The sequence below is a fragment of the Phodopus roborovskii genome, unplaced genomic scaffold (assembly GCF_943737965.1).
Source record: "Phodopus roborovskii unplaced genomic scaffold, PHOROB, whole genome shotgun sequence".
Classification (NCBI taxonomy): domain Eukaryota; kingdom Metazoa; phylum Chordata; class Mammalia; order Rodentia; family Cricetidae; genus Phodopus; species Phodopus roborovskii.
Genome location: NW_026126647.1, coordinates 234,705 through 259,480, shown reverse-complemented (window position 1 = coordinate 259,480; position 24,776 = coordinate 234,705). Strand labels below are relative to the sequence as shown.

Below are 24,776 nucleotides of genomic sequence, written 5' to 3'. Positions count from 1 at the left end.
AATGACTGTTGCAATGCCATTATGGAATAACAGGTTCATAGCTGATGTTCACATCCCATTGTTCTTTCATAGATGTTAAGTTGTGTTTCATAAATCCCAGGTCTGACTCAGGAGTCTACTTAACACCTTGACAATATGCTCCCACTTTTATTTCTCTTCCACTCTCTCCTGGAGATAGAGCTAACTATGTAGCCCAGGCTGGCCTAAAATTCAGCAACCTCCTATGTCAGCCTGAGGTTGCTGGGATTTCAGACATGCACTACCATGACTGACTGCAATATGGTTTTATTTAGCAGTCAATGATTTGTACTAGTCTTATTTGTTATCTACACTGGGATATCAGCTCTAGAGTAAGTCTGAGTATCCAAGCCTTTGCTCTTTATTCTAATGGCCTTTTCATTCTTCACCATTCCTTATTGACCCTTCCTTCAAGACCCAATGGAAAGCCTAACCTATGACTTCAGGGTTTTTTGTCTTGTTTTTGTTTGTTTTGAGACAGGCTTTCTCTACAGAACCCTGGCTGTCCTGGACATTGTATAGACTAGTGCGGCCTTGAACTCACAGAGATCCATCTATCTCTGTCACCTAGGCGTTGAGATTAACTACCTATTATTTCTAAGATGGACATGTTAAATAGTCTCTGAACTTCACTGTATGTCCTTATTTCATTACTCTTTCTGTGTCTGGAGACATGCAGGCTTCCTGGATTCACTGTGTGTTCCTTAGACCAAGGGATTATCAGTACACATAGTCATGTGTAGACTATGCCATCCTCTGCCCTTCAACCCCTCTAGAGAGTGAAAACAGAGATGAAAATTTACATACAGGCAATTTATGTGGGAAAGTACTATCGGGGCCTAAGAGTACTATCTGGGACTCAGAAGGCAAACCGAGAAAGAATGATGGGAAAGTGAACCTGAAGTGAATCCAGTTGGAGTTTTTCTAATGTTGACCCAGCACACAGAAATACACACATCTGCAGAAGGGCTTTTGCAAGTTCTACAGAAAATTCAATGAAATAGCAAAGAAACAAATGAATCCCTTAAGTGTTTGAAATTAATGACCTTGGGGCTGGAGAGATGGCTCAGCAGTTAAGAGCACTGGCTCCTCTTTTGGAGGACCCAGGTTCAATTCCCAGCAACCACATAGAAACTCACAACTGTCTGTAATTCCACTCTACTGCCCTCAACTGGTCTCTGAGGGCACCATGCATGCATGTGGTATACAGAAATGCATGCAGGCAAGATACCTATATGTACAAAACAATATTTTCTTTTAAAAAGAAGTGAATGATTTCCATACACAATATGGCACTCACTGATTTTTATTACCACACACTAGTAGTAAACTGGGGCTTTAAGCACAAATTCCTGCATCATAATGTCAAAATAAACACCATTATCAGAACTGCCCAAAGAAGCAATCGCTATGAAATGACTATTCTTTATTCTTTTAGTCTTTTAAAATTTAATTTAGAAACAACCTTATTTTACATATCAATCCTAGTTCCCTCCCATCCTCCCATGCCTCCCACTGATCCTCCATTGCACCCCTCCATCCACTCCCCAGGAAGGGTAAGGCATCCCATGGGGGATCATCAGAGTCTGTCATATCATTTGGGGGTGGGCCTAGGCAGAGAGAGTAGCCCTCCATGGGGGGAATGGGCTCCCAAAGTCCATTTGTGCACTAGAGATAAATACTGGTTCCACTATCAGAGGCCTCCTAACTGACACCCACATTCAGAAGGTTTGGTTTGGTTCAATGCTGGTTTTCCAGTTTTATGACTAGGGTCCATGTGGTCAGGTCAGCTGTTTCTGTGGTTTTCTCCAGGTGGTCTTGGCCCCTTTGCTCATTACTCCTCCCTCTCTACAACTGAATTCTAGGAGCATGGCTCAGTGTTTATCTGTGGATGTCTGCTTCTGCTTCCATCAGTCACTGGATGAAACTTCTAGGATGGCATTTAAGGTAGTCATCAATCTCATTATAGAGGAAGGGCATTTAAGGTAGCTTCTCCACTGTCGCTTAGATTCTTATTGCTGTATGTGACATATGGTTTCTGCTTAGTTAACCAGCTTGACATTAATGGTTGCTCTTAGGTTGGCCCAAAAAAGTCCATGTTTGCTTTTCTCCATGGGCCATTCCAAATAAGTCCGCTGTGCCATGAGTGTTTTAAGCTTGTGGTAGTTGCTAGGAATGGAGTACTGTGGAATGGGTTCCAGCAAGATCAGGATTAAGTTATCAGACCCTTCATGGAAGAGATTGTGATGGGCAAAGTAGAGTTCATAATGGCACCACTCACTCTGGATGAAGTGTGGAGACAACACAAAGATGGACTTGTAACTCTTCTCGATGAAATGTATGATATTCTCCACGATGCTCTTGCCCGGGATAAAATTTCTCTCGTGGAGGCAAACCCGTATGTCATCTTTCTCTAGGTTTGGTATTAATTCATTCTTCACCCAGGTGGAATCATGCCCACTGTATGAGACAAAAGCATGGAACTGGAGGTTCCTCTGGAGTTCCTCTATGGGGATGTTCCTGGCCCTGTGCCGGGTCTGTGCCCACTGACACATCATCCTTAGATACCAGGACAGATCAAAGCAGTGGCAGAGGAAAGCTACGATGATGGCCAGCACCAGCAAAGTGGCCCCGATGGTGACAATCAGCAGAACAGTGTCACAGGACAATGGAGACAAGTGGAAGTCCTGCAATGGGGTCCCCTTAGCACTTTCCGGGGAGTCACATGTGTAAGAATCGGGCCAGCCCTCTACCACTTCTGATACTTGGCCTATGTTTTTGACAAATTCTCTCAGCTCACATGTACATCTGAATGGGTTGTTTCCTGCTCTTATGGACCTGATCTTCTGACAGCTCTGGAAGAAATCTGCTGAGGGATGGGAAACTGAATTATGCTCAATGACCAGCACAGAAAGGCTGCTGAAGGCCCCACATCCAGGAAGGTCTGTTAAAGAATTGGATGCAACATTGAGTTCCTGTAGAGCTTGCAGGAGGGTGACATCGTTAGGAATGCTCATTATTCTGTTGTTGTGAAGGTCAAGGACCTCGATCTTGGGAGGTAAGCATCTGAAGACAGAGCCAGTAAGCATATTTGAAGACAAATTTAAAACCAGCAAACTCCCAGTCCAGGAGCATATGCTTTCCCCCTCGCCGTACCTTAGAGAATTCTGGCTAATGTCTAGTTTTTGTAGCGATGTCATCTCAGCAGACATAAGAATTATATTTTCAAGTTTTTTCAACTTGTTCTTTTGTAAACTGAGTGTTTTCAGTTTGATTAAGTGTCTGCAATCTTTAAAAACCATGTCTGTTAAGAGGTTATCTTTGAAGTCCAAATACAGAAATGGGCTAGCTTGAGATGGGCAAACCATGTGAAACATGGGTGTTCCAGACACTGTGATACTTTGGATGTTCATATTGGAAAAGATATCATATATATAATGCTGTGGGAAACTGAACACATCGCTGACCACTTGATATATGGACAAAGCCTTCAGGGAAGTACCAGAATAATTGAAACTTCTTTGGTCAACTTGATCTTGTAGTTTCATGTTTGAAATTGAGAAATACTTTACAGGTGTATGCCAAACAACCTGGAGGATATTAATGAAGGAATTCCATGTTGTTTCAACATTGTTTAAGGTAAGATTTGATAGCCTCAGATTCTTTCTAAGCTTGGACAAAGCCCTTAAGAAATAAGAGCACTCCTTGTCTTCAAGTCCACACCTGATGTTAGATAGTTCCAAGCTGATTGCTGTGCTGACTGACACATCCAGACTGAAACAAAATTCTCTTCTCTCAGGGAAAACAATGTGCAGACTCCCAGTGCTAATGTGCTGAAGACTCTCAGGGTCTTCTACTTCCCCGTAAGTGTCTCCTAAAACCAGCAAAACCTTACTGATATTCAGATGAGCAATCGGGTGCACACTGAAACTCTGTACCTTGCTACCACTCAGTCCCAGAAATTTTAATTGGGACATGTTGCCAAACTCTTTGCATATAGGCAAAGCATAAAAAGCATTGAATGAGAGGTCTAAGTGCTTGAAGTTGACTGTTGGGTTACAAGAAATCACCCTTAACTCATTGTGGGACAAATCCAAATATTCCAGCTCTGTGTTGAATTTGAAAACACCAATATCAAGATACTGGAGTCGGTTATAGGACATCATCAAGACTCTCAGCTTGGACAATGAGAGGACATCAGAAGTCTGAAGCTCAGATATATTGTTTTGTGATAGATCTAAAGTAGTTGTTGTCAAGGGTAGGTTCTTGGGCACATGGGTGAGGTTTGCTCTTGGTATCTTAATGATAAGCTCACTTCCATCAGACAATTGGGTTGTGATAGGTATCAGTTCTAAGACAATGACAAAATAGAAGCTGATGACAATAGACATTCCTGAAGCAGCTGCTATTTTTCAGAGCATCTCAACACGGGTACAGATCCTAGGAAAAAATCACATTAAATGATTACATTAAATTAGACATTAACCAGTTTTTGTTATTGGAGATACATGAAATGAAGACTACATTCTTTAGAGTTAGACAACCCAAAATCAGGAAGATTGATTAATTCAGTAGATGGTGGATAGGTAAACAATAAGTACTGTGAACTTTAATCAAAAAATTTGTGTGTGTGTGTGTGTGTGTGTGTGTGTGTCTGCATCTATGTGCCACAGTGCATGTGTTGATAACAACTTGTGGGAGTCAGTTTTCTCCGAGACTGAACTCAGCATGTCAGGTTTGGCAGCAAATACCTTTACCCACCCAGCCACCTTGCTAGCCCCAAACAACTTTATATACAACAGGAGCTAGAGAAGTCTCCAGAGAGACCACAGCCCTTCCGATGCCTGTACTTACAGACTCCAGAATAAATTGTTGTTGTTTTAAGCCACCAAATTCATGATTATTTATTGTAGGAGCTGTTGGATTGAACAAAAATGACCCATGGACTCTCCTTACACTGTGTAGTTTAATGTTAACTTGACAAAAGCTAGAGTCATCTGAAAGGAGGGAATCTAAATTGAGAAAATGCCCCATAAGGTCCAGCATTTTCTTAAGTAGTGATTGATGGGGGAGGGCCCAGATCACTCCAGGCCTTGTTGGTCATGGCAAGGAAGCAGGGCTAGATCCCATTTTAGTTACTTCTGTTGCTGTGATAAAACATCCTGATAAAGCAACTTAAGGAAGAATGTGTTTATTTTAGTTTATGGTTCCAGGGAAACAGAGTAATTATGGTGGAGAAGGCATGGTTACAGGAGCAGGAAAGCCAGCTTATCACATTATCATCCATACACAGGTAGCAGAGCAAGAGGAAACCTTTGAAACCCACCCTCAGTGACAGACAGGCACAATTCCTCTTCAAGGCTCCACTCCCTAAATGTCCTATCACCTTCCCAAATAGTACCAGCTGGGGACCAAGTGTTCAAATACATAGGGGACATAGGGCATTCAAAGTACAACAGGTTGTAAAAGTCACAAGAATATTGAGTCATTCCACACAATAGAAGCAGAAGGTTCATTGCCAAACTCTTTTTATGAGGCTACAATTACCTTGGTACCAAAGCCACACAAAGACACAACTAAGAAAGAGAACTACAGACCAATATCCCTCATGAACATTGATGCAAAAATACTCAATAAAATACTGGCAAGTCAAATCCAAGAACACAACAGAGAAATCACCCACCATGACCAAGTAGACTTCATCCCAGGGATGCAGGGATAATTCAATATATGAAAATCCATCAGTGTAATCCACTATATAAACAAATTGAAAAAGAAAACCTTATGATCAACTCATTAGATGCTGAAAAAGCCTTTGACAAAAATCTGACACCCCTTCATGATTAAGGTCTTAGAGAGATCAGAGATAACAGGAACATACCTAAATATAATAAAAGCAATATACAGTAAACCAACAGCCAACATCAAACTAAATGGAGAGCAACTCTACAATCAGGAACAAGACAAGGTTGTCCACTCTGTCCAAACTGTTCAATAGCTAGAGCAATAAGACAACAAAAGGAGTACAGGGTGATACAAATTAGAAAGGAAGAAGTCAAACTTTCACTATTTGCAGATGATATGATAGTTTACACAAGTGACCCAAAAAAAATCCTAGCAAGAAACACCTATACTGATAAACACTATTATATACACTGATAAGCTCTATTATATACATACGATAAATGGGCTGAGAAAGAAATCAGAGAAACATCACTGATGGGAGATGTATTCTGTAAATATGTTTCTCTTATTGGTTAATGAATAAAGCACTGTTGTCCAATAGGAAAGCAAGATAGATGGGACTAGGAAACTAGGAGGAGAGAGGAAAGAGTAGGAGAGAGATCCAAGATGGAGGGCCTACAGGGTAGTACGCCGGGCTCTCTCTCCAGTAAGATAAAACCACGTGGAAACACTTAGATTAGTAAAAATGGGTTAATATTTAAGACAGAGCTAGCAGATAAGAAACTAGTAACAGGCCAACAGCGTTATATCAAATACAGCATCTCTGTGTATTATTTGGGGCTGGCGCAGCTATGGGTCCAGGCCTACAGGGAAAAACCTTACTCCTAACACATCACAAAAGCCAGAAACAACATAAAATATCTTGAGGTCATGCTAAACAAACAAGTGAAAGACTTATATAGCAAGAACTTTGAGTCTTTCAAGAAAGAAATTAAAGAAGATACCAGAAAATGTAAAGATCTCCCATGCTCATGGATAAGCAGGATCAGCATAGTAAAAATGGCAATCTTGCCAAAAAGCAATCTACAGATTCAATGCAATCTACATCAAAATTCCAGCACAAATTTTCATAGACCTTGAAAGGACAATACTCAACTTTATTTTGAAAAACAAAAAACCCAGGATAGCCAAAACAACCCTGTACAATAAAAGAACTTCAGGAGACATCACCATCCCTGACTTCAAGCTCTATTATAGAGCTATTGTCCTGAAAACAGCTTGGCATTAGCACAAAAATAGACAGGTACACCAATGGAATTGAATTGAAAACCCTGCTATTAACCCACACACCTATGAATACCTGATTTTTGACACAGCAGCTAAAATTATACAATGGAAAAAATAAAGCATCTTCAACAAATGGTGTTGGCACAACTGGATGCTGGCGTGTAGAAGACTGCAGATAGATCCATATCTATCCCTCTGTACAAAACTTAAGTCAAATGGATCAAAGACCTCAACATAAATCCAGCCACACTGAGCCTCTTAGAAGATAAAGTGGGAGGTACCTTTGAATGAATTGGTACAGGAGACCACTTCCTGAACATAACCCCAGTAGCATAGACACTGAGATTGGCAATTAATAAATGGGACCACCAGAAACTGAGAAGCTTCTGTATCAATGGACACAGTCAACAAGGCAAAACAGCAGTCCACAAAATGGGAAAAAGTCTTCACCAACCACACATCTGACAGAGGGCTTATCTCCAAAATATACAAATAACTCAAGAAGCTAGTCACCAAAACACCAAATAATCCAATTAAAAAGTGGGGTACAGAACCAAATAGAGACTTCTCAATAGAGGAATCTAAAATGGCTGAAAGACACTTAAGAAAGTGCTCAACATCTTTAGTCATCAGGGAAATGCAAATCAAAACAACTCTGAGACACCATCTTACTCCTGTCAGAATGGCTAAAATAAAAAACACCAGTGACAGTTTATGTTGGAGAGGATGTGGAGAAAGGGAACACTCCTCCATTGCTGGTGGGAGTGCAAACTTGTACAGCCACTTTGGAAATTAGTATGGCAGTTTCTCAGGAAAATGGGAGTCAGTCTACCTCAACTGAAGAATTGATAAAGAAAATGTGGTACATTTACACAATGGAGTACTACTCAACAGAAGAAAACAAAACAAAACAAAAAAACAAAACAAACAAACAAACAAAACAATGGAATCTTGAAATTCACAGGCAAATGGATGGAACGAGAAGAAACCATCCTGAGTGAGGTATCCCAGTCACTAAAAGATGAACATGTTATGTACTCACTCATATATGGATTTCAGGCATAGAACAAAGAATCACCAGTCCACAATCCACACTGTCAGAGAAGCTAGGAAACAAGGAGGTCCCTTACAGAAGGGGAAAGGGATGAGATCTCCTGAACAAATTGGGAGCAGGAGAGAGGGGAAGAGTTAGAAGAAAGAGAAGGGGAGAAGAGGAGAGGAGAACATAAGGGAGCAGGAAGATTGAGTCAGGGAAAGAATAGAAGAGAAATACCATAATAGAGATACCATAATAGAGAGAGCAATTATAGGTTTAAAGAGAAATCTTGCACTAGGGAAATGTTCAGTGACCTACAAGGATGACCCCAACTAACAATGTAAGCAATAGTGGAGAGGCTGCCTTAAACATACTTCCCCAATAATGAGATTTATGACTACCTTATATGCCATCCTAGAGCCTTCATCCAGTATCTGAAGGAAGCAGAAGCAGACACCCACAGCTAAACACTGAGCCTAACTCCTGGAATCCAGTTGCAGAGAGGGAGAAGTAATGAGCAAAGGGGTCAAGAACAGACTGGAGAAACCCACAGAATCAGCTGACCTGAACAAGGGGGAGCTCATGGACCCCAGTCTGATAGCTGGGAAACCAGCACAAGACTGACCCAGACCCCTTGAATGTGGGTCTCAGGAGGCTTGGGAAGTCTATGGGGCTTCTGACAATGGGATCAGGATGTATCTCTAGAGCAGGAAGGGATTTGGGGAGCCCATTCCCCATGAAGGGATAGCCTAGACACATGGGAGAGGGCCTAGGCCCTACCCAAAATGACTTGACAGACTTTGATGATCCTTCATGGAAGGGCTCACCCTTCCTGAGGAGTGGACCTCAGATTGGGTGGAGGGGACCTGTGGGAGGCATGGGAGGATAGGAAAGAGATGGAAATGGGATCGATATGTAAAATAAGAAAAAAATTAAAAATAATAAGAAGAAAGGGTAATTCACTGAACCCACAGAGACAACTCACCTGAGCTTGTGGATGTTCACAGACTCTGGACTGACCCCTAGAGAACCGACATGGCACTGACCTAGGCCCTCTGCATCTGTGTGACAGTTGTGTTGCTTGGTCTTTTGTAGGGCTCCTAGCAGTGGGGACCAGGACCTGTTCCTAATGAATGAGCTGGGTCTTTGGCACCTACTCCCTATGATGGGATGCCTTGTTCAGCCTTGAAGCGAGGGGGAGGAGCTTTGTCCTACCTCAGCTAGAAGTGCCATGCTTTGTTGACTCCTATGGGAGACCTTACCCCTTCTGAATGGAGGTGGAGGAGGAGCGGGTGGCGGGAGAGGAGGGAGGAGAAATTGTGGTTGGTATATAAAATAACAAAATTTTAAAAAGAATAATTCACACACCCTTCATTCATTTATTTATCCAGCAAATATTGCAGGGATTCAAACATGAAAAAGCTTCAGCAAATCTTCTTCATTCACTCATCAGATGAATATTTCCCCCCTTTGAAGTGCCAGACATCTGGGGTTGTGCCCTTTAGTCTAGTTATCAGCCCATAGTCCCTCAGATACTGCTGTCACCTTTCCAGTGGCCTATGACAACAGAGGGGGTTGTGTTGACATCAGTGGCGTATGAGAACACGGGGAGTTGTGCTGACATGGACAGTAGAGGCTCTTGAAGTAAAGGCTGCACAGCTCTGCAGTTGTCTCAGTGGATTGATTGAAAGCTCACTAAAACGGCATTAGAAAAACAAGCCACCAGTAACCAGCACAGAGACAGATCCCTACCCACATGTCCTCACCATACATCAACTGACTGCAGAGTCCTTTCACTTAGAGTCACTAATGGGAGATATTCAGCTTATGAAACCACTTTTTCTTTGTACAATTAAGACATTTAAATATTAGGGCTGGTGAGATGGCTTGGCTGGTAAAGGCACTTGCTGCCAGCCCTGACAACTTGAGTTCATTCCCTGGGACCCACACAGTCGAGGGAGAGTATCATCTCCCACAAACTGCCCAACTTCCACAAGAGCGCGCACGCACACACACACACACACACACACACACACACACACACACACAAAGTAAAGAAATACATGTTTTTTTTTAAGGAACTCAAAGAAAAGAAATAAATATTAGATACTTATAGATATCTTTACGTTTTTAGATAATTTTAGATATTTGGAGCTATAAATTGTAGATAATAAACTCACTAAAGTCATTGAAAATCAATGTCTAAATTTTCTTGTCCAAATAAAACTAAATTCTTATTGTTACTGCTTTTGTTTTTGAGGTATCTCTCAATATGTAACCATGGCTACCTTGGAATTCACTTTGTAGCTATGTAGACCAGGCCCCAAACTTGCAGTGACCCTTCTGCCTCAGCCTCCAGAATGCTGGGATGTCACACCATGTCCTGCCGAAACATTGCTGAGCAAAGTCTTAATGACAGTCACTGACCCCTATCTATTTTAGAACCTCAAAACCACTTCACCATCAGCTGAAAGGGTGACTCAGTCACTGAAAAGCCAGTGGACCCTTTAAGAGCAAGAGTCTTCAGATACATTATGTCCACTTTTTATGCTCTGGGGCAAGCATCAAATGATACAAGGAAGTAACATGATTGAGTTGCCCCTTTCCAGAAACTCTAGGGACATTAAATCAGGGTTTGGCTGGTCTTAAATGGGACAACACCCATACATAAGTTCAGTTCTGCCAACATGTGTGAGAGTTTTCTCTGGGCTGGAGGAACTATTAACCCACCGCTGGAAAGTCCAGTCAGAGGGCAAGCAAGAGCTTTTTTGTTCAGCTTCCTGTGTGACTTTGCAAACTTCTGCATTGATCAACTTGAATGTGGCTTGGAGAGTATTTCCAAAACCTACAATTCCACCTTGGTGTCTAGCTCCACAGAACAGTTTCAGTCGTCTGAGAAAGCATCAGGAATATCCAGTAAGGATAACCCAGAATGAAAGTGATCATAACCCTCTCAATTATGAAGTAGCTGTGTATGGTTAGCAGCACTTTTCCCGGAGAAAGTGAGTTCAACTGGACTTTTTCTTTGGTATAATGAAACACTAGAGACAGACTAATTGACAAAGAAAAGAAGTTAATTTTACTTACCGTTTTGGGACACAGTTAGGGGGTCACATCTAGCAATGGCCTTGATAGCATAATCCCAGCACAGCAGAGGGCATCCCATGACAAGAGACTGGTATATGTGTATGTATGTTGGCCACTCCCCCTGCTTTTATTAAGCCACTAGTATTCCATCGTGGGCCTCTGCTCTTAAGATCTGATCAAACCCAATCCTAGTTTCCTCCCAAAGGATCACCTCCAAATGGCATCGACAGACAGAGCTTCCGAGCTAGCTCTTTGTGCCTGGCAGAGGGTAGTAAGTTCCAGCACGTGAATTCTTGGTAGACACACTCAAATGTATGCAGGTCACAGCTTATCCATTTTCCTGAACATTTCATTGACAGGAATATAGATGGGAAGAAGGGGGAGAGGGGGAGGGAGAGGAGGGGACACAGAGGAGAGGGGGAGGAGAAGGTGGGGAGGAGAGGTCACTTAAAATAAAAAATAGCTGTGTTAAAAAAAAAAGGCACCTGTGACCATATACTCACTCACTCACTCACACACACACACACACACACACACACACACACACACACTCGCTCTCAAAAACAAATCACACAAGACACACAAGATAAAGTTTTACTCTGATTTAGGTTGTACAAACACTAGTTTTGAACCCCACAGTAGTTGATTATCAGAAGCAAGCCTACTTAGAGAAACTTACATGACTTGATCATAGAGACATTTTCTATTTACTCATGCCAACTAGCACTGTCCTTATTTCGAAAAAAGAGTAATTTGTTTCACTTACCAAGGCAACCTGTCTCACCCGCATAGCAGTAAGAAATCCAAGCACTTAACTTCCTCAAGCAAGAAAGGGCTCTTTATTGCCACCTACTGTTAATTACTGGAATTACACCACATAGAAAGCTTATGCCCACGTACTCCTGTTCCTAAGTAGAACAGCCTATGAAACAATTAGCAGACTTGCAGTCAAATACAGTAATCTCTTTAGATTCTATCTTTATTTTTCACTTCAGTAGGCTCGTTGTTGTCTGCACTAGTGGAGTGAAGAAGTGGTGTCAATAATTCGTGGACCATTATTGGCCGAATTTAACCTGCTTACCGTGGTGGCAGTTGCCAGGTTCTGGCACACCTCATCTACTTTGCGTTTCCTCTGCCTTTTTGTTTGCTTTTAGAGACAGGGTTTCTTTGTGTAGGCCTGGCTGCCCTGGAACTCATTCTGTAGATCAGGTTAGCCTGGAACTCACAGAGATGGATGAAAGGTACCCCTGCTGCCTGGCTCTAGTAACAGTGAAGGGATGGAATTGCCTATAGTCCGACTTTTTCTGTCCCATCAGCCAGCTTCCAAATAACCACATGAAGACATTTTATTTATTATGAAACTTGGCCAATAGCTTAGGTTTATATCTAACTTGTTCTTATAACTTCAATTAACTCATATTAACTTTTTTCAAGTTTCATTGCTAATATTTTTTTTATTTCGTTTTACATTCCAACCACAGTTCTTCCTCCCACCCCTCCTCCCACCCCCTCACTTCCCCACTAGACCACTCCCGGTCTATGCTTCTTCATGAGTAAGGGCTCCCATGAGGAGTCAACATAGTCTGGAACAATAGATTGGGGCAGGGCCAGGCCCCTCTCCCATGCATTAAGACTGAGCATGGCATCCCACCATAGGGAATGGGCTCCAACAAGCTAGCTCATGTATTGGGATTATATCTTAGTATTACTACCATTGATCATGGCATCCCACCCTAAAGAATGAGCCCCAACAAGCTGGCTCATGTACCAGTTTGTATTGTTTGTATTGTGGTCCTACTACCATGGACCCCTCAGCTAGTCCAAGCATCACAACAGTCTCCCACATACACAGGCCCTAGTTTTGTCCCCTGGAGTCTCTACAGTTGTAGGCCTAGAGTCCATGAGTTTCCGTGAGCTTGGTTCAGCTGTCTCTGTAGATTTCTCCATCATGATCTTGACCTCCATTGTTCATATGTTCCCCCTCCCTCTCTTCAACTGGATTCCCAGAGCTCAGCCTGATCCTTGGTTGTGCATCTCTGCATACGGTTCCATCAGTTTCTGGATGAGGGCTCTATGATGATAGTTGGGGTATTCATCAATCTGATTACAGGGGTAGGCCAAGTCAGGCATCCTCTCTACTATTTATTGCTAGGAGTCTTCGTTGGGGGTCCTCCTTGTGGATTCTTGGGAGTTACCCTATCACTAGGTTTCTTGGTAAGCCCACAGTGGCTCTCTCTAGTAAGTTATCTCTTTCATTGTTCTTTCACTGTATCTCTCCCCCCTTCAGCCATCTCATTCCCTCCTGTTCTCATCCCCCCCTCCCTCCCCCTTACCACCCTCACCTCCAGTTTTCCCTGTAGATATCACCTAATTTACCTTCCCATGGTGATCTATATGTCTCCTTTAGGGTCCTCCTTATTACCTAGCTTCTCTGGAGCTGTAGATTTTAGTCTGATTATCCTTTGCTTTATATCTAATATCCACATAGGAGCGGGTCACCTCACTCATGATGTTTTTTCCTAGTTCCATCCATTTGCCTGAAAATTTCATGAGGTCATCATTTTTTTAACACTGAGTAATACTCCATTGTGTAAATGTACCACATTTTTCTTGCCCATTCTTTTGTTGAGGGGCATCTAGGTCATTTTCAGGTTTTGATTATTATGAATAATGCTGCTATGAACATAGTTGAACAAGTGTCCTTGTGGTATGATTGAGCATCCTTTGGGTAAATGCCCAAGAGTGGTATCACTGGGTCTTGAGGTAGATTGATTTCCAATTTTCTTAGAAACCACCATACTGGTTTCCAAAATGGCTGTACAAGATTGCATTCCCACCCACAGTGCAGAAGTATTCCCCTGATTTCACATCCTCTCCAACACAAGCTGTCCTCAGTATTTTTTATCTTAGCCATTTTGACAAGTGTAAGATAGTATCGCAGAGTCATTTTAATTTGCATTTCCCTGATGATTAAGGATGTTGAGCACTTCCTTAAATGTCTTTTGGCCATTTGAGATTGTTCTGTTGAGAATTCTCTGTTTAGCTCTGTACCATTTTTCAATTGGGTTATTTTGTATTTTGATGTCTAGTTTTTTGAGTTCTTTATAAATTTTGGAAATCAGCCCTCTGCCAGATGTGGGGTTGGTGAAGATCTTTACCCATTCTGTAGGCTGTCGTTTTGTCTTATTGCCTGTGGCCTTTGCCTTACAGAAGTTTCTCAGTTTCAGGAGGTCCCATTTATTGTTGCTTTCAGTGTCTGTGCTACTGGTGTTATACTTAAGAAGTGGTCTCCTGTGCCAGTGCATTTCAGGCTACTTCCCAGTTTCTCTTCTATCAGGTTAAATGTAGCTGGATTTATGTTGAGGTCCTTGATTTACTTGGATTTGAGTTTTGTGCATGGCTATAGATATGGATCTATTTGCAGTCTTCTGCACATTGATATTCAGTTATGCCAACACCATTTGTTAAAAAGGTTTTCCTTTTTCCATTGTACCATTTTGGCTTCTTTGTCAAAAATCAGGTGTTTATGAGTATGTGGATTGATACCAGGGTCTTCAAATCGATTCCATTGATCCACCTGTCTATTTTTATGCCAACACCAAGCTGTTTTTAATACTATAGCTCTATAATAGTAATTCATATCTTTGAATCTGTGTTCTTTTACATCACTTGGCTACCTTTACTTTGTAAAGCCCACGCTGCTTGCCTGCTCTGTATCCCATGCTGTCTCCTTACAACTCCACCCTTCTTCTTCCCAGCATCCTCTCCCCCCAAATCCTGCCTAGCTATTGGCCATTTAGCTTTTTATTAAACCAATCCAAGTGACATTTCTTCACATTGTATAAAAAGATTATTTTACAATGCTTGCCAGTGAGAGCCAGGGCAAGCAAGCAAAGAGCAAAATCTTCCTTCTTCCTTGTCCTTTAAATTGGCTGCCATAAGAATGTGTGGCTCAGATTTAGGGTGTGTCTTCTGACCTCAGATCGTGGTTTTAAGGTGGGTCTTTCTACCTCAAAAGATCCAATTAACTAAAAATTCTTCACAGCAGCATGAGTTTTTAGTTAATTGCAGATGTAGTCAATTTAACAACCCAAAATAGCTATAACAGCTCCCAAAGTCATGGGCTTTATCATTCCAGAATTACAGAAATGCCTAAGGATGTGCCCACTGGTGCAATTGTGACAAAGGTCACGAGGCAATCAACCACTCTTGAGTCAGATCTAATCAACAGGAAGGAAGTCCTTCCTGGCACCTGGTACTATAAACGTGGTCAAATGATCATGAATCAGGATGTTAAAAGCCCTTAAAGAGTGTGGAATATACTACTGTTGCCTTGCTAAATGAACATGTCATCAAACTGCCTTCTAAATATTAAAGTTTATAAACATAGATTAGCGATGCCTTTGACCTTAGGCAGAGGAGCCTCTCTCTGCAGTGGTCAGTAGCTACCGAAGGGACTCCTAAGTTGTCAAAGTGTTGAGAACAAGGGACTATTGAGTGCTCAGACCTGCAAAGGGCAACTATATCAACCCTCACCTGAGTCTCAGGGAACATCAAGGAAGACAAAGCATAGATGACAGAGCCCTGGAGGGTGGGAAGGCTGCTGTGGAGCGCTGGCTTCAGGACAACACTTGATGGATGCACTCACCAACTCAGCACAGCTGTGGTTGCTCCCATGAGATCACAAAACCATGCCAACGTCAGTCAACATTCCAACAGGCAGTGTGAAAGTATGAGGAGAGAGGGGGGGGGGGGAAGAGGGGAGAGAGAAGGCCTGAAAGGATGTGTTGGGAGTGGGGTGTTGGAGTAGATAGAGATGATCAACATTGTACACATATACAAAGTTGCCAAAGTATAAAAGATACTCTGTTAAAACCAAAACCAAAACGACCCAAGAAAGGGAATTAAATGGAACACCAGGAAAAGCACATTATCATCCTAGTACCTCATTTCCATCCAAGCTCACACCCCATCTCTCTCTGAGCTACCTACTATTATCCAGTGGATAACCCATGTATCATCAATACAGCCACCTCTCCCAGAGAATCCTTTAATTCTCAGAAAATACCCCGTTTTAAATTCGTAAAAGTATTTACAGTGTTACAATTTTAAAGTATATGTAAGATATTATTTCACCTCTCTGTCAATACCAAACATTATTAATTAGTGTGTGTGTGTGTGTGTGTGCATCTGCTTCCACCAGTTACTGGATGAATGCTCTCTGATGACCATTTGGATAGTCACCAATCTGATGACTGGCCAGTTCAGGCACCCACTCCACTATCATCACGATGCATGTTTTCACAACTTTGTTAAATATTAGTTGTCTGAGACAGGCATGGTGGAGCACCATATTACACTTAATTATGTTTGTTGAGCCATGGATTGAAACCAACTTTGTCATAATGTATGATCTTTTTAAAGCATTCTTGAATTTATAAATCAGAAACCAAAAGACAATAAAATAACCATACCAGAATTATTGAAAGAGGTGTGTCTTTGAAAATTAGATAGACAAAACGCTAGCTAAACTAATCACAAAAAAAGAGAGAAAACCTAAATTAATAAAATCAGAGAAGAAATGGAAGATTATGGCAGATCCAGAGAATTATTAATGAACACTTTTTGTCTTGGCCTGTGTGTTGTGTGTGTGAATGTATATTTATGTACATACATGTTTGTGTGCATATGCATATGTGTGCATGGGTGGGAAGGCCAGAAGCTGATGCTGTATGTCTTTACCTTTTATTTTGAGGCAAGGCCTCTCACTTGAACTTGGAGCTTTTGGATTCATCTGGTCTAAATGGGTCTGCTTGCCCCAGGGATCCATTGTCCCTGCCTCCGCAGCACTGTGTTACAGGGTGGCCACCACACTTGCCTAGCATTTATGTGGGCAAAGCAGATCCCTCACACTTGTGCAACAAGTGCTTTTCCCACTGAGAAATCGCTCATTTTCCTCATCCCCATCAAGGAAAACTATAAAAACTCATATTAAAAGAAATAAACTGGAAAACCTCCCAAACTTTTCAGGAAGACCCAGTACCAGTGGTCCTTAAACTGCTCCATAAAGGAGAAACATGAAGACTATTTCTTCCTCCTCTGTGTATACACATCTACAATACCAGACTAGTATTGTTAACCATCTTAGTTTATGCTTGCCCTTATTTATCCACCAAGATTGGGTACAGTCTTGCTGTTAAATAAGGATCAGGATAAATAGGCCGAATAGATGTTTATCCTGACTACAGCCAGGATTTCTGAGTCTTCTTAGGATCCCCACGACAGCGCCCCCAATCAGCAGGAAGTAGTTTGGAAAGAATGACGCTCAAATTCCCAAATATTGTTTATAAATGTTTGTTTTCATTTAAATGGGGTTGGTTATAAATGGTTAATGATCACAGCCAAATCTTTTTTAAAGGTAAAAAGGGGATTATGGTATAGATATGGATACTTTGTTTTGGAATGGATTTTCATTTATTAATACAATTTAAGGTCAATTTTGTGATATGTATATTTCTCCTTTTGTTTAGGTATTGTGTTTATATACCTCATTTAGAAATGTAAATATAATGTAGTACAGATTATAGATAATTACCTATGATAGTCAAAGCTTAGAGTTAAGTTAGTTAGGTTTTTCAAGATACACAGAGATGTATTTGAGATGGATAGGCATTCTTCAATCCTTTCAAAGAATATGGCGTTTAAAATGGTTTAGGGTTTTTCTTGACAATGAGGCACAATTGTGTTTGAATGTCCAGATTTTGAGAATTTTTGCTGTAACTTCATGGAATAGATTCTGTGCTTTGGTGCCTACCTAAGCCCCCCTTTTTATCCCATGGTTTTCTAGGCTTAGTCTCCAGCCATGTCTCACAGTATTCTTAGATGTTGTGGGCAGGCTCGTTGGTTTTTTTTTGTGTGTGTGTTATTTTTTCCTCATATTGATATTTCAGTGCAGTGTTTTGTCAGCCATGTCCTCCTCAATCCTTGATATTCTCTCTTCTGCTTCGTTTAGTTAATTAGTGACACCTTCCACTGAGTTTCCTTTTGATGTATTGACTGCTTCTTTCCCAGGTGTGTCTGTGTGTTTAATCTTAACTTCTTTGCTGAATTTTCCCCCTTGTTGTTAGCTTTTTCACTCGTATTGCTAGCTTTCCCCATCCATGTGGCTGACGATTTTCCTCTGTGTTGCTAACTTTCCACTTTAGGTGGAATTCTTTTGCTTACTTGCATTCTATTTTGGGCCATTGATAATTTTTAAGTGAACTTTTGGAATCTTTATATGCTATTTTACTTTCTTCAGTAACTTTTACATTTTCATTAGTTTGTTGAGAGTTTTGTACATTGTGTTTTGACCAAATTCATCCCCTAACCGTTCCCATATCCACTCCCATTCCCTAACCACCCAATTTTGTGTCCTTACTAAAAAGATTCTTGAAGACCAATTTGTGCTGCTCAAATACTCGTGGATATGTGGTCTTCCACTGGAACATGGTGAGTTCACCAGGGGCTGCACTATTTCGGTATCTTTGTATTCTGTAATAGATCTTTTCTCCTGATCTTTTGGAGGGCTGTGTCACTTGGCTTTTCCATTCTACTTGTGTCTCTATGTTGTAATATTTTTGTCCGCTTGTTTGGATAATTTCTGGTTTCATCTGGGCATCTTCTAATTGAACAGCTTTTTCTTGGAGGCATGCTCTCCAGTACCGCCATCGTCACTTATGATCACAAAACTGAAAACGGCATACCAGGGGCCTCTGCTCTCCACACTTAGGTTTGTAAATGTGTTTGTAAGTATGGGCAGATCACATCACCTCTGGTGATGTGGAACAATATTTCCTAATTGTTTCTTTTCACCTTGTTATATCATTCAGTTTTTTTTTTCATGTTTAGTGACAATTTGTACCTCTTTAGTGAACTTATTTGTTCATGAGCTAGAACTTTTTTCATATTGGGATCATAGTTTAATACCTTAATGTACATTCTCTTTTACATTACTGACACTAGCCCTTCCAACTCTGTGCACACATTTCACTCCATGCTCATCTTTCTGCTTCATGTTGTTTTTGAAACAATGAATCTATATATTTTATGGTAATACATTTTTCCTTGGTTATTGCTGCCTCTAACTGGGTGCTGATGAACTTAAGAGTCTGGTTTGTAGCATGTGTTGGTATTTGGAGTGCCAGTGTTCCCTCCACAGCTGGTTTTTGGTTGCTAGCTGATCTGACTGCAGAACTGATAGACATTTGGCAGTTGGTTATTATTAGTCTATACAAGCTGGCTGTGGTGGTTTGAACGAAAATGGACCCCATAGGCCCATATGGAGTGGCACTATTAGGAAGTGTGGCCTTGTTGGAGTAGGTGTGGCTTTGGTGGAGGAAGTGTGTCATTGGAGGTGGTCTTTGAGATGCCTAAGCTATAGCTCTCTCTTCCTGTTGCCTGCTGATCCTGATGTAGAACTCACAGCTATTTCTCCAGCACCATGTCTGCCTGTGTGCAGCCATGCTTCCTGACATGAAGACAATGGACTAAGCCTCTGAAACTGTAATGCAGCCCTAATTAAATGTTTTCATTTATAAAGAGTAGCTGTGGTCATGGTGTCTCTTCACAGCAATAGAGACCCTAAATAAGGCACTGGCTTCAGCATGCCATTGGCATTTTATTTATTTGTTTTTGAGACAGGGTCTCACTGTGTAGACCAGGTTGGCCTCAAACTCAGAGATCTCTCTTCTTCTTTCTGAGGTCAGGGTTAAAGGCATGCGCCCTACTACTTTGATATCTTAAAACTTCTTTCCTACAACAGAATCAAATATTTGTAACTATATTTTTTCTCAAACAAAAGTCCTTAGTAATTTCAACCATTTATTATCCAAATAAAACATTTACTAAGAAAAATCAGAACACACAAGTGAGTGAAAAGAAAAAAAAAATCATGTCAACAATAATCCCAGCATATTTTAGTAGCATCAGTAGAGATGTTTTCCCCCATCTAAACCAATGAACATGCTTTGGCTCTTCATACCTACTGACAAACTGTTGTTAATAAACTTTTGCCAATCTACCTATATACACACACAGGAGGGTAAAGCTCAGCCAAAGGCCAACAAGGAGCTACAGAATTATCTGAAGACTATCATATAACTATTGCTTTTTTTGTTTGTGTGTGGGCTCACACTAACTCCATCTGGGAAAGAAGGAGGGAGAGGGACCTCTCTATGAATGACAGAGTATTTACTTAAAAAGGACTATGTCAACATGAGAGCAAATAGCTAAGCCAGGTGAAACTGAGCTGCCTCTGTGTAACAAAATGAGTGCCACGCCCATCCCTCAGCCTCATCCCAGAGCTCAGTGGCATCAGGGCCTTATCTCTGTCAATACAGCGATAAAAAATACAGCGATAAAAGCTGTATTTGTCAGCTTTGTGCCACTGTGACTGAAGGCCCCATGTAAACAAAGGAGAACGTACCCATGGCTTCAGTCCAGGTTCACCCGAGTCCCTGGCTTTAGGACCTGTGGCCAAGGAGAGTATCCTGACAGTTGGAGTGCATGACAGTGGGGGGCACATGATGAGGGGTTGTTCACCACCTGTGGTGATGGGGAAGCAGCGAGAACAGGGTGGGACACATACACATGATGGGAGATGTCATTCTGTATATGTTTCTCATACTGGTTAATGAATAAAGCACTGTTGGCCAATAGGAAAGCAAGATAGGCGGGACTAGGAGACAACGAGGAAAGAGGAAGTGGTAAGGAGGGGTCAAGATGGAGAGACCGGGGAGACAGAGCAGAATGCCAGCGCGGCCTCTCGCTCTGGTAAGATGAGAGCACGTGGAAATACATAGATTAACAGAAATGGGTTAATACTTAAGACAGAGCTAGCCGATAAGAAACTAGTACCTAGCCAACAGCACTGTACCTAATACAGAGTCTCAGTGTGTTTTTTGGGGCTGGCGCAGCGGCGGGACAAGACGAGCGGCAGGTGGGAAAACCTTACACCTTACACATACACACACACAGAGAGAGAGAGAGAGAGAGAGAGAGAGAGAGAGAGAGAGAGAGAGAGAGAGAGAGAGAGCGCACTCCTAAGCTAATTGTGGTGGTTCATCTTGTAATGCCAGAACTTGGGAGGCTGAGGTAGAAGGGTCACACTGAACTCAGGGACTATCTGAATCTCATATGGTGAGACTCTGACTTAAGAACAATTTTTAAAAAAATGAGTCTCAAAGAAAATATAGCCTTCGAAGCCATGTCCCTAATGAACTCCTTCCTACAATTAGGGCTCCCATCCTAATTTTCCATTCAGCAGTGAACTCAGCAGTGGGTGAACCCTTTGATGAAGGTAGTACCTTCATAAACTAATTAGAAATAGCACCATCGGGTTTTTCCTCAAGGCTTTCAAGCACAAGCCTTTGGGGACATTTTATCTCCAAACCATATGTGTTAGTTTTTTGTTTTGTGTCACTTGGCACAAGCTAGGGTCACATTTGGGAAGAAAGAACTTCAACTGGGAAAAATGCCTCAATCAGACTGCAGGCAAGCTTCTGGGGCATTTTCCTGATTCATATTGACACGGGAGGGTCCATGAGCATTGTGGGCAGTGCAGGTGGTCTTCAGTGCTACAAGAAAGCACATTGGACAAGATGTGGAGTGCAAGGCTGAAAGCAGCTTTCTTCCATGGTCTCTGCTTCAATTCCTGCCTCCAGATTCCCGCTTCGAGTTCCCGCCTGACTTCCCTTCACGGTACACTCTGATCGTAAGCCAAAAGAAACCCTTTCTCTCACAAGATGCTTTTGTTCATGTTGCTTATCACAGTTACAGAATCAAAGCTAGGACACCATAGCAGAAGTACCTCCACAATGCGCATCAGAGTTCAAGTTGACAGTTTACTAAGTTGGAAATCCAAGCTTCAAGTTTTCACATCCCCTTCATGGACTAATGCTAACTTTGTAATAAAAGAAGCTCTAAGGTTGGCCCAAAAGAGTCCATGTTTGCTCTTCTCTGTAGGCCATTCCAAATAAGTCCGCTGTGCCATCAAAGCCCTCAGCTTGTGGTACCTACTGGGAATGTTGTCCTGTGGAATGGGCTCCAGCAAGATCAAAATTAAGTTATCAGACCCTTCATGGAAGAGATTGTGATGGGCAAAGTAGAGTTCATAATGGCACCACTCACTCTGGATGAAGTGTGGAGACAACACAAAGATGGACTTGTAACTCTTCTCGATGAAATGTATGATATTCTCCACAATGCTCTTGCCCGGGATAAAATTTCTCTCGTGGAGGCAAACCCGTATGTCATCTTTCTCTAGGTTTGGTATTAATTCATTCTTTACCCAGGTGGAATCATGCTCACTGTATGAGACAAAAGCATGGAACTGGAAGTTCCTCTGGAGTTCCTCTATGGGGATGTTCCTGGCCCTGTGCCGGGTCTGTGCCCACTGACACATCATCCTTAGATACCAGGGCAGATCAAAGCAGTGGCAGAGGAAAGCTACGATGATGGCCAGCACCAGCAAAGTGGCCCCGATGGTGACAATCAGCAGAACAGTTTCACAGGACAATGGAGACATGTGGAAGTCCTGCAATGGGGTCCCCTTAGCACTTTCCGGGGAGTCACATGTGTAAGAATCGGGCCAGCCCTCTACCACTTCTGATACTTGGCCTATGTTTTTGACAAATTCTCTCAGCTCACATGTACATCTGAATGGGTTGTTCCCTGCTCTTATGGACCTGATCTTCTGACAGCTCTGGAAGAAATCTGCTGAGGGATGGGAAACTGAATTATGCTCAATGACCAGCACAGAAAGGCTGCTGAAGGCCCCACATCCAGGAAGATCCATTAAGGAATTGGATGCAACATCGAGTTCCTGCAGAGCTTCTAGTGCAATGAGTTTTTGAGGAATGCTCATTATTCTGTTGTTGTGAAGGTCAAGGACCTTGACCTTAGGAGGCAAGCATCTGAAGACAGAGCCAGTAAGCATATTTGAAGACAAATTTAACACCAATATACTCTCAGCCCAAGAGCATGTTTTCTCATATGCATGAGAGTCCAAGGAATTCAAACTAACATCCAAAGTTTCCAGAGAGGCCATATTCTCAGTCATGAGAGCTACCTTGAAAAGGTTCTTCAAGCCATTCTTTTGTAAGATAAGTGTATTCAGTCTCTTTAAAGTGGAACAGTCTTGGAAAACACTGTCTGTGAAAACATTCTGGGTAAAGTTCAGAAACACAAATGTGCTTGGTAACAGAGGGCAGAGCATATGGATGAAAGGCGTGTCTGTGATGGTCAGCATCCTAATGTTCATCTCTGCAAACAAAGAGTACAACGCCTCCTTTGAAAAGATGAACACCTGGTTTGTAATGTGCTCTATTGTCAATGCCTTCAGTACTGTCTCGGAGTAAGTAAAATTTTCATAATTAATGCTTTCAGTTATCGTTAAGTTGTAAATGTTAAGGTACTCCACCGGCCGTGGCCAAAGGAATTGTAAAAGTTCAACCAAGCATTTCCAGGTTGTTTCCACATGGTAGAGAGTCAAATTTAATAAGGTTGGACCTCTGGTGAGTTCTAATAAAAATGTAGTTAACCTTTGACAGTTTCCATCATTCAATTTAATATTACTCAGTTGTAAACATCCCAAAGCATTCACAGATATGTTCACTTGCACAGAGAACAAGCTATTTGGATGAAAGATCAAATGGAGAGCCTTGGTATTAAGAACCTGAAGACTTTCTGTCTCGCCATCTTTTACATGATAACCCACTAAGCCCAGAAGAATGTAGTTTAGGTGCAAGTGAGCAATTGGGAGCAGATCCAGATGTCGGAACTTTGTAGCGCTTAACCCCAAGAAACTCAGCCTTGTCAAGTTGCCAAACTCCTTACACATGGGCAACACATCAAAGTCATTGAAGGAGAGGTCTAAATGCTTCAAGCTCACCACAGGGCAGCAAGAGATGTTTCTCAAGTGATTGTTGGACACATCCAGGTATTCTAACTTCGGGTTGAACTTGAACACACCAAAATTGAGTCTTTGGATTCTGTTATGGGATAGTCTCAGGGCCCTCAACTCGGGCAGCATACTGACATCAGACATCTGAAGCTCTTGGATAGAGTTTTGAGACAGATTTAAGGCTTTTGTTCTTGGTGTCAGGTCTTTGGGGACATGGGTAAGGTTCCTGTTTGAATAGTCTACTGCAGGCTCGAGTACATCAGAGGACTGAATCAGGCTTCCACTTATGAAGACCAGGATGCATATAACATGAAAACTTCCCACAATGGGATCTCTGTCTCGGGTCATGTTGTAATGGCTATCCCAAAGGGTCAGTACCATTTTTCACAGCATTTTTACTTGAGTTCAAGCTCTAGAAACAAGGTAAATAAAGATCAGGTAATGGCTTTTAAGCTCACATTTCCCAGAATTTCAAGTGCTTTCCTCATCTACTGTAACACTTATCACTGTCCCATGGTTTTTATGTGATATTTTATCAGTCTATAGCTACAGGGGACAATATGAACTTTTAATCAAAGTACTGTGGTTGTGTGTTTTCACTAGTCTGGGGGCTTCCTAAAGGACTGGGGTTGGGGTGGGGTGGGCTTTACCTTTGTTCCACACTCAGAACTTTCTCAGGGCTGGAGAAACCTCTTGGTGTTGTTTGTCAAAAAAAAACAA

The 24,776-nt window shown here is 41.8% G+C and overlaps 1 protein-coding gene across 1 annotated transcript; it reads right to left on the bottom strand.

The window, feature by feature from the left end:
* Positions 1 to 1,427: 1,427 nt before the first annotated feature.
* Tlr6 (toll like receptor 6) lies at positions 1,428 to 24,446 on the bottom strand. Its single transcript, XM_051174018.1, has 2 exons — positions 22,447 to 24,446; positions 1,428 to 2,463 (listed from the first exon to the last, which is right to left on the bottom strand). The coding sequence occupies exons 1-2, from the start codon at positions 24,435 to 24,437 to the stop codon at positions 2,061 to 2,063; spliced, it is 2,394 nt and encodes a 797-aa protein (XP_051029975.1). The 5' UTR covers positions 24,438 to 24,446; the 3' UTR covers positions 1,428 to 2,060.
* Between the last annotated feature and the right edge of the window lie 330 nt (positions 24,447 to 24,776).

Coding starts and splice junctions, on each gene's coding strand:
- Tlr6 (XM_051174018.1), bottom strand. CDS start 24,437: ATGGTACTGACCCTTTGGGATAGCCATTACAACATGACCCGAGACAGA. Junction 2,464..22,446: donor TACAGTGAGCATGATTCCAC/CTGGGTAAAGAA, acceptor GCATGATTCCAC/CTGGGTGAAGAATGAATTAA.